This window comes from Atractosteus spatula, chromosome 10 (assembly GCF_055471065.1).
Source record: "Atractosteus spatula isolate fAtrSpa1 chromosome 10, fAtrSpa1.hap1, whole genome shotgun sequence".
NCBI lineage: Eukaryota > Metazoa > Chordata > Actinopteri > Semionotiformes > Lepisosteidae > Atractosteus > Atractosteus spatula.
Genome location: NC_142715.1, coordinates 8,396,704 through 8,407,352, shown reverse-complemented (window position 1 = coordinate 8,407,352; position 10,649 = coordinate 8,396,704). Strand labels below are relative to the sequence as shown.

General features: G+C 40.5%; 1 protein-coding gene across 2 annotated transcripts; it reads left to right on the top strand.

Annotated features, from left to right (window-relative positions):
• Positions 1-664: 664 nt before the first annotated feature.
• LOC148824753 (uncharacterized) lies at positions 665-7,972 on the top strand. Of its 2 annotated transcripts, XM_088926421.1 has the most exons (5): positions 665-1,052; positions 5,802-5,933; positions 6,504-6,579; positions 6,670-6,840; positions 6,910-7,972. In XM_088926421.1, exons 1-5 carry the CDS (start codon positions 665-667, stop codon positions 7,970-7,972), a joined length of 1,830 nt encoding a protein of 609 aa, XP_088782547.1. The 2 variants fall into 2 exon arrangements, with proteins under 2 accessions (XP_088782547.1, XP_088782546.1); XM_088926420.1 differs by having other exon boundaries at positions 5,802-7,972.
• Positions 7,973-10,649: the final 2,677 nt, after the last annotated feature.

Below are 10,649 nucleotides of genomic sequence, written 5' to 3'. Positions count from 1 at the left end.
CATAGGGCTTGATTTAGTTTAATGCAATTATGTATTTCCTTTCTTGGAACAACTTGTTTTTCAACAACATTCATGCAATTTGCGAAATATGAAATACAAATCTTGCTTATCGGTGCAGAAGAAATACTGCCAGCTGGACAGAAAATGAAGGAATGTTTTTCTTTAACCAAAAACCTGAATAGAGAGATGTAGAACAAAAATCCACTTTTCGTTGGGGAGGAGGGTTGTGGAGGAGCAAAAAAATAAATCAGTTGCGTTTCACAAAATTCACACTTACGAACGGCGCAAGTCGCAGGTGATACACTCCTCTTCACTAGGTGGCGATAGGAGGTACAGTGTTTATATCCGGCTGAAGAAACTCCTCTTTCTCAGCTCCGATTTTCGATTGTCTTGAAGTCGCCGCCACGCTAACGAATGACGTCATCATACTGCGCAACACAGCATACATTTCACCCACGTGTTGGTGATTGAATCATTTTCTTTAGATAAAGAAGGAAGTTGTTTTTTTAATAACTTCAGTTTCTGAAAACGTAGCGTCTTGTCGGTTGTGTTTATGCTTGAACAGATCACAGCCCTGACAACAGGATCTGTTTAGAATAAAAATAAAGTTGTTCTGTTTAAACTTCGCAAGTCAGCCTTTGTTTCTGACGGACTCTGAAGAAGGATGGCGGAGTGCTTGTTAAATCTGCAAACCCAGCTTGACTCTTTCATGCAGGTTTTGCTCAAATCGATCGTGTATGAAGTGTCAGAAGTTTTCAGAAACAGGATCTCTGATTCTGAGGACGAGTTTCAAGAAAAACTTCTCAGCGTCTCCCAGATCCTGGTGAGACGGGCCGTGTTTAAAATCACGCAGTGTGTGGAGGACAGTGTCGGGAGTGAAATGGCGCAGCAGAAGAAGGTAAACGAGAGGCTGAAGGTGAGATTGCAGCTGTGGGAGAAGGAGTCGGGAGCAGGAGGAGATCAGGGACAGACAGATCATGTTGGAGACACGCTTCCCTGTGAAGTCACTGCAGGAATAAAAGAAGAAATGTACACGAAACTGGAGCTTTCAGGTCAGTGTGGTTTCTTATATGAAGTCTGTGTTTAACACCAGTGTCTATAACTTCCTCACTGGTGAGATTTTTTTAAATAAACTTTATTTTAAAGAAAACATCTCACAAAAGTAAACATTCTCATTATCAGTACGCATTCTAACAAACTATCAAACTGTCATCAAATAAAAAAAACTTTTCTCACTGGTGAGAATATAGTGGAGAGATGCAGAGTGAAGTGGGAAAGACTTGTGTGATGTAACAACCGGATTCTTTACTGGAAACTGAACTGTTTTGTCCGGTTACGGTGCTGAAAACACCTCGTTCACATTCAACAATTGTTTCACTGAATCAATTTGTACTCCAACGTCATTAGGAAACAATATTTATAAATATTGTATTTACGTTGTATTGGTCTAGATTGTTATATGTATACTTATGATTGTGTATATAAACATTATTTAATTGGTTTAAGTATTACCACTACCAGGGTCAGTCTGTATTAACTCCTCTGGAATATTAATCCAGTGTGTCTGTATTAAACTCCCTCTCTCTGTGTAGTGTTAATGCACTGTAGTGTCCAGTCAGTGTGTATGTATTAACACACCTCTCTCTGTGCAGTTTTAAAGTACTGTAATGTGCAGTCAGTGTGTCTCTATTAATCCCCCTCTCTCTCAATGCAGTGTTAATGTACTGTAGTGTCCAGTCAACATGTCTGTATTAACCTCTCTTTCGGTGCAGTGTTAATGTACTGTAGTGTCCAGAAAGTGTCTGTATCAATCTCTCACTCGGTGCAGTGTTAATATCCTGTTGTGTCCAGTCAGTATGTATCTATTAACCCCTCTCTCTCAGTGCAGTGTTAATGTACTGTAGTGTGCAGTCAGTGTGTCTGAATCAACCCCCCTCTCAGTGCAGTGTTAATGTGCTGTAGTGTCCAGTCACTATGTTTGTGTTAAGCCTCTCTCAATGCAGTGTTAATGGGCAGAGCGGTGGCTCTGTGGCTAAGGACCTGCGCCTGTGGCTGGAAGGTTGCTGGTTCAAATCTTGCAACCGGCAGTGGAATCCTATTCCATTGGGGTCCTGAGCAAGGCCCTTAACACCAACTGCTCCAGGGGCATATAATGGCAGACCCTGCACTCTGACCCCATGCTCTCTCAGTGCAGTCTTTATGTCCTGTAGTGTCCAGTCAGTGTCTGTATTAACCTGCCTCTCTCTGTGCAGTTTTAAAGTACTGTAATGTGCAGTCATTGTGTCTCTAATAATCCCTCTCTTTCTCAATGCAGTGTTAATGTACTTGAGTGTCCAGTTAGCATGTCTGTATTAACCTCTCAGTCAGTGCAGTGTTAATATCCTGTAGTGTGCAGTCAGTGTGTCTGTATTAACCCCTTTCTCTGATTGCAGTATTAATGTCCTATAGTGTCCAGTCAGTGTGTCTGCATTAACCCCTCTCTCTCAGTGCAGTGTTAATGTGCTGTAGTGTCCAGTCAGTGTGTCTGCATTAACCCCTCTCTCTCAGTGCAGTGGTAATGTGCTGTAGTATCTATTAACCTCTCTCTCTCAGCACAGTGTTAATGCACTGTAGTGTCCAGTCAGTCAGTGTCTCTGTATTAACCCCTTTTTCTGATTGCAGTGTTAATGTACTGTAGTGTCCAGTCATTGTCTGTATTCACCCCTCTCTCTCAGTGCAGTCTTTATGTCCTGTAGTGTCCAGTCAGTGTCTGTATTAACCTCCCTCTCTCAGTGCAGTTTTAAAGTAGATAGATAATACTTTATTGATCCCATAGGGAAATTGATGTGTTACAGCAGTCCAGTCCAAGACAAGCAAAAACAGACATCAGAACAGTTATAAAACAAAAGACAACAAAATAAATAAAAATAAAAAAATAAATACATAGGTGTGTGCAAAATGTGATGATCATAGTCACTGTAAAACAATAAAATATATGCAAAATGTGCATAGGTTTATACAGACTGATTGTCCAAAAAGTACAATGGAGCAAACATGCTGTCCATAGACGAGCAAATGAAGGGCTAACAGTCCTAGCCTAGAGCCGCGTTATACACCCTGACAGCCGCCGGAAGGAAAGACCTGCGGAAACGTTCCCTTGAACACCGTAGCTCAGTCCAGTCATTGTGTCTGTATGAACCCCTCTCTCAATGTTCATTTACTGTTTTGTCCAGTCAGTGTGTCAGTATTAACTCCCCTCTCTCAGTGAAGTGTTAATATGCTGTAAGTTCCAGTTTCCATGTCTGTATAAGCCCTCTGTCTCAGTGTAGTGTTAATGTACCGGAGTGTCCAGTCAATTTGTCTGTATTCACCTCTGTCTCTCAGTACAGTGTTAATGCACTGTAGTGTCCAATCAGTGTGTCTGTATTAACCCGTCTCTCTCTGTGCAGTTTTAAAGAACTGTAATGTGCAGTCAGTGTGTCTCTATTAATCCCTATCTTTCTCAATGCAGTGTTAATGTAGTGTAGTGTCCAGTCAGCTTGTCTCTCTTTCAGTGCAATGTTAATGTACTGTAGTGTCCAGAAAGTGTCTGTATTAACCCTCTCTCAGTGCAGTGTTTATGTGCTATAGTGTCCAGTCAGTGTGTCTGTATTCACCCCTCTCTCTCAGTGCAGTGTTGATGTACTGTAGTGTGCAGTGAGTGTGTCTGTATTAGCCCCCCTCTCTTTCAGTGTAGGGCCAGGAGCCTTGCGTGGATTGGTCTTTTTAAAAACTTTACACACATCCGCTCTGGATATGATCAGTGGGTTTCTGTCTTGGTTTTCTGGAATCTTCCTGAGTGGATCTGCGTTACTGACCTCAAACTGAGCATAGAATGAATTTAGCTCATCAGGAAGAGAGGCAGACTGTTGTGCGACATAGCTGGATTGTGTTTTGTAGTCTGTAATGGTGCGTATACCACTCCACATGGTCTGTGTGTTGCAGCCGTGATAATATGACTCTAATTTTACTCTGTAGTTGTATTTAGCTATTTTGATAGCTTTCCTGAGGTTGTATCTGGATTTCTTGTATTTATCCGTATCGCCAGAATTAAAAGCAGCTGTCCTAGCTTTCAGTTTGGCGCGTATCTCGCCATTGACCCACGGTTTCTGATTTGGATATGTGCGAACAGTAATCCTGGGAACCACATCTTCAATAAATTTACTGATGTAGCCAGTAACATAGTCCGTATACAGATTGATATTATTTTCGGCAGGTTCGCGGAAGATCTGCCAGTCAGTGGTAGCAAAACAGTGATTAGTATAAAATCCGAGTCATCCGACCAATGTTGAATGGTTCTTAACATTGGCCTCTCCTGCACTTTCAGTGCAGTGTTAATGTACTGTAGTGTCCAGTCAATATGCATCTATTAACCTCTCTCTCTCAGTGCAGTGTTAATGTACTGTTATGTCCAGTCATTGTATGTATTTACCCCTCTCTGTCAGTGCAGTGTTAATATATTATTTCCAGTTTGTCCGTGTCTGTATAAAGCCCTCTCACTCAGTGTAGTGTTAATGTACTGTAGTGTCCAGTCAATGTGTCTGTATTAACCCCTCTCTCTCTGTGCAGTGTTAATGTAAATGTAATGTAATAGTGATATTATTACAGTAGACTTACTTTTTACACGGTAGTTAGGTTTCTGACAAAGCTAAATCAGAACACCCCCTTATACCCACTTATTCTGCTATGCTATGTCTAAACAACCCAAATTGATTGTGAGTGTACTAGTATGTGTGTGTGTAGTTTAAAGCTTTTAAGATCACATGGCCTCAGCTATCACTACTATGCTGATGATACTCAAATCTACATAAATACCAAACCTGACGCTGATGTGGCTGTCTCTATTCTATTTATTTGCATCTCCGATTATAAAAACTTGGATGACTCAAAATTTCCTTCATTTAACTGTGACAAGACTGAAGTCATGCTTAGTGGCACCACCCATCAATTTTGTAAAACCAATGCTGTAACTCTATCTGTAGATTGTCTTGTACTTGAGCTTCAGTCTATATTGAAAAACTTGGGGGATCATATTTGATGTTCGACCCACATGTGCAGCATGTTGTCAAAACATCTTTCATTCACCTTAGAAATATTGCTCGACTACGCCCTGTGTTATCACTAACTTAGGTTGAAAAGTTTTGTTTTCGACTAGTTTAACGCTCTACTCTCTTGGGTTTCTAAATCCAAAATTTGTCAGGCAGAACCTTGATCAGGTCTAGTACAAGTGTTCACATTACTCCTTTCCTGGAGTCCTTGCACTGGCTTCCTGCCAGGTTTCGTGTCAACTTAACAATCCTCCTGCTCACCTATAAGGCTCTCCATGGCTTGGCACCTCAGTACCTGTCTGGGTTATCGCCCTACTCCCCACCTCCCAACCTTTGCTCTTCTAATTGTGTTCTCCTATCTGTCCCCCAGTCCGTCTACAATCAATGTGTGACAGGGCCTTCTCCTCTTATGCCCCCAAGCTCTGGAACTCTCTCCAAGGATATCAGAGAGTCACCTTCTCTAAAGTCCTTAAAATCCAGACTCAAAACCTTCTTCTTTAGAAGACCCTTCATTGAACTGTTCTTTACCCCCCTGCTCCTACTGTACTTAGTACCACCATCTACTGTCTCCTCTAACTGTGTATTCGCATTCTGCTTATATTGTGTATTTTTTGTTGTTGTCATTCTGTAAAGTGCTTTGTGAAGCCACCTTTAAAGGCACTACTAAAATAAAGTTTATTATTATTATTATTATTATTATTATAAAGATCTTGTTTTCTTGTCCTGTGTTTACAGGCTTAGAGGCCAGTGCTCTCTCTGACGCTGGGGAAAGGGCTCTTCTTGAACAGCAGCACAATGAGGATGAGTGGAGCTCCAGTATGATGCAGGAGACAGAGCTCACTGCTGCAGAAGAGAAAGAGAAATTCAGTGAGCAGCACACAGAGAGCAGACAGATTGTCGAGGACATGGACTCTGTGCCTATGATGAAGACAGAGCCTGAGAGTGAGACACCTGGGCTCTTAGTATGTGATGATTTTACAGAGAAGATTAATAATCTGGACACAAACAATATTACACAAGGTTGTAATGAACTGGGCTGGGTCTCTGTACAAGAGCACAAAGAAGAACTGGGTGAGTTTAATCTTATAGAGCAGGACACGGAGCCCCAGTTGATTGACCCTGCAGAGCAGCAGACTGATGTACCTTGTGAAGAGAACAGTACTGAGTCACAGCACCCAGAGGAGAGTCAGGACAGGGATGAGCAACAGCAGCTCCTACAGGGCTTGATAATTAGGCATTGTTCTGTTCAAGTGGAGAGACTGTCATTGCAGAGTCTAAAACAATCATATGATCCCTTAGTATCTGATGACTTTACACACAGGTTTAATAATCTGGTTACTGAGAAAATTGTTGAAAGTTTTAATGAACTGAAGACTATGTCTGTTCTTGGGCAAAGAGAGGAGCAACTGAATGAACTGGAAGGTTTTAGTCTCAGAGAGCTGGAGAAGGAGCCCCAGATGATTCACACTGCTGAGCAGCACACTGAGGGACACAGTGGAGAAAACAAATCTCAGTTTCAGCACACAGAGCAAGACCATTCCATGGAGCATTTGCAGAATAAGAGACCCCAGCACGATCAGAGGATGAGGAAGAATCACTCAAGGCCTTGCTCAGACGGAGTGGACAAACTGCCATTATGGCACAGAGAGGAGCAGCCTTTCTGTCAGTCTAGCATTTCACAACCCTATCAGCACCTTCACACAGGAGAGAGACCATTCACCTGCAGTCAGTGTGGAAAGAGTTTTAGTCTGAAAAGCCACTTAAAATCACACCAGTGCATTCACACAGGAGAGAGACAGTTCACCTGCAGTCAGTGTGGAAAGAGTTTTAATCTGAAAAGCAGTTTACAATCACACCAGCGCATTCACACAGGAGATAGACCATTCAGCTGCAGTCAGTGTGGGAAGAGTTTTAGTCAGTTAGGTAACTTAATAACCCACCAGCGCATTCACACAGGAGAGAGACCATTCACCTGCAGTCAGTGTGGAAAGAGTTTTAGTCTGAAAAGCCACTTACAATCACACCAGCGCATTCACACAGGAGAGAGACCATTCAGCTGCAGTCAGTGTGGGAAGAGTTTTAGTCGGTCATGTAACTTAATAACCCACCAGCGCATTCACACAGGAGAGAGACTGTTCACCTGCAGTCAGTGTGGAAAGAGTTTTAGTCTGATAAGCCACTTAAAATCACACCAGCGCATTCACACAGGAGAGAGACAGTTCACCTGCAGTCAATGTGGAAAGAGTTTTAGTCTGAAAAGCCGCTTACAATCACACCAGCGCATTCACACAGGAGATAGACCATTCAGCTGCAGTCAGTGTGGGAAGAGTTTTAGTCGGTTAGGTAACTTAATAACCCACCAGCGCATTCACACAGGAGAGAGACCATTCACCTGCAGTCAGTGTGGAAAGAGTTTTAGTCTGAAAAGCCACTTACAATCGCACCATCGCATTCATACAGGAGAGAGACCATTCAGATGCAGTCAGTGTGGGAAGAGTTTTAGTCAATCACATGCCTTAAAATCCCACCAGCACATTCACACAGGAGAGAGACCATTCTGCTGCAGTCAGTGTGGGAAGAGTTTTAGTCGGTCAAGTAACTTAATTACCCACCAGCGCGTTCACACAGGAGAGAGACCATTCCGCTGCAATCAGTGTGAGAAGAGTTTTAGTCATTCAGGTTCCTTAATAACCCACCAGCGCATTCACACAGGAGAGAGACCATTCAGCTGCAATCAGTGTGAGAAGAGTTTTAGTCATTCAGGTTCCTTAATAAGCCACCAGCGCATTCACACAGGAGAGAGACCATTCAGCTGCAATCAGTGTGAGAAGAGTTTTAGTCATTCAGGTTCCTTAATAAGCCACCAGCGCATTCACACAGGAGAGAGACCATTCAGCTACAGTTAGTGTGTAAAAAAGAGTTTTATCCAGTCAGGTGACTTAAAAACACACCAATTTAGTCACCAGGTCAGTCACCAGTCAAGTCAACTAAAATGTCTTTTAGTTCAAGTAGGTAGATGCGTCAGCATGTGACATCCAAAGAAGGCTCCACAGCCGAAACATTTATTTTCTTCTCTTTTGAGAATGGAACAAACCTTTACTTGTTCCCAAAATGTCTATTGGTCATAGTCACTTTGTAGTCACCCGCTTTTGAGTTTGTCTGGTCAGTTAAAGTTTGACTATACTCTTATTTACAGTTGACTAAAACAGAAATAGTTCTTGTCACGGAGTTTAATTTATGTGGATAAGAGATATAATTAGATACTGAATTAGAAAGAATTAGATACTGTGAATCTCTTTTAATAAGAAAATCTATTTTGGCAGCGTTGGTAATAATTCCATATTTTTATTCTTTTTTTTCAATGCAACTATTTTTTAAACAAGACAGGACAAGCAATATTTACAGTGCCTTCAGAAAGTATTCACACCCCATTGTTTATTTCTTGTTCTGCTGTGTTGCAAAGTCAAATTAAATCATATTTAAATGTTTTTTTTTCCACTCCTGTAGAAGCAATTCTCTATAATGTTAAAATGAAATTAAGTATTATAATTCTGAAGACATCTATTAAAAATAAAAATGGAAAATTACTTAATTGATAAGTATTCACTCCCTTTGTTTTAACAACCTAATTTGGGTCAATTATCTTGAGAGATCACATTAAATACGTTAACAAGGTACACCTGTGTTCATTTCAAATTCACCGGTGTTCAATTGCTTGATTGCACAATAAATAGGCCAACATTAAGTCATGCTTTGAGTTTGCTAGAAGCCATGTGACAAAACCAGAAGCCATTTGGAAAACAAGTTTGTGATCTGATGAGAATTAAAGTTGAGCTTTTTGACCTGAAAGCAAAGTGCTATGTTTGTATCCAGCTGGCGCCATGACTTTTCTTTTAACAAACATTTCTTAAAAAAATAAAATAGCAATATTATGGACAATTAATTGACTTTTTATATTTCTGAATATCACAACATTTTCGAATCTAAGTCATTTTTTAATAACAATGAATAGTCACCTTCTTTCCTTCTGACAATGGTTCCTGCTTCTGCTTCCTGCTTCTATCATGTTGGGATCCCTTTAGATCTCCCTTCAGATTTAAAAGGTTATTAATAATATCTTCGGTGTCGCATCTTCACGGTGTAGCTGATCTTTTGCTGCCCACGCATACTTACACAAGCTCCCTGGGTAGACTATCACAAAGCTTTAGAGAACTTAACATTTCTATTATCAACAAACTGTAAATACGACGTTTACATGGGTGTTATTAATTTTTCACTTGAGTTTATGGAGGATTGTAAGCTGTCACTGAGAGCAGACCCCCCCTCTTAGGCTGTGCAAATGATTTTTAGATTTTTATAAAGAAATGGCGGCTGTATGTGTTACAATATAAACATTTACTGTCAAACTTTAAATCAACAATTGATTTAAAGACGATCTGTCAAAGTGCAATGAAATACAATGTTGTTGTTGTTGTTGTTGTTTTTGTCCCGTAAACCGCTTTGAGAAGCCACCTTTAAAGGCACTATATAAAGGCGCCTTTTTTTCAGCATGGAATAAACCTATTACTTGATTCTTATGTAAGCACAGTTCCGCCAGGGATTAAAAAAAAAAACATGGAATTGCGTATCTAAGGAAATAACAGTATAACTATATTAATGCACAAACAGTAGCATGTTACATTATTAATTTGGGTGTCTCCTCTTGCCAGAAGCGCTAAATTGCATTTTGAGTGCGGTTTTTGACTTTTTTTAAATTACAACCCATAAATAAAGCTGATACTTTTTAGACTTTTAATTATTTTAAACTGTATTACAGCAGCACAATACAACGTAAATCACTACCTTTGTCTTCTGCATAATAATGTTTACCTCTCTGTCCAGCAAATTAACAACAGTAATAATAATTAACTTTATTGGACGAATTATTTTCCAGTTGCACAAAGCAAGTGTTGAGAATCTCCGATTCACCATGCTACCAATGGTTTCCCGGAGATTGCAAGGCAAGGCACTTTTGCCTCTGGACCCATCGAAATTTACTGATGTGGTCCACCCCCAGTAAATTTCAAAAGTCACCAGATTTCGAAACACGAGGGTGGCATAGCGGTCGGCTCTCGCTTTCCCATCTATACCGATGTACTGCAAGTACAACCCCCCCTCCTTCTCTTGAGTGATGGGCAACAGTTGGATATCTGTGTAAACGGTGCTTCCTGAGGGGGATAAATAGTTAAGTCTAGCCAAAAGAGAAAACATCTACTTTATTTAAACTCTAGCGAAAGTATTAATGGTTTTTAATTACCATACTTTTATGGTACATGACTTTGCTAAAATGTATTTAAAAATAAAAACGATTACAAACGCCAGCAGAGAGAGAGAGACACACAGTTTTTCATTGTCAAAAAGTAATTGTTTTTTACTTTGTCAGCACCCAGACAAACGCAAACGCATTTTTAATAAAATGCTTTTATTCATTCTTAATCTGACTCACTGTAACTCACATTCCCGAATTCCCCCCGCACCGCTCAACAATCCTAGGAAGAACACGAAACAGCCTGTTAATAAAATTGTTGCAATTTTGTTCGGTCA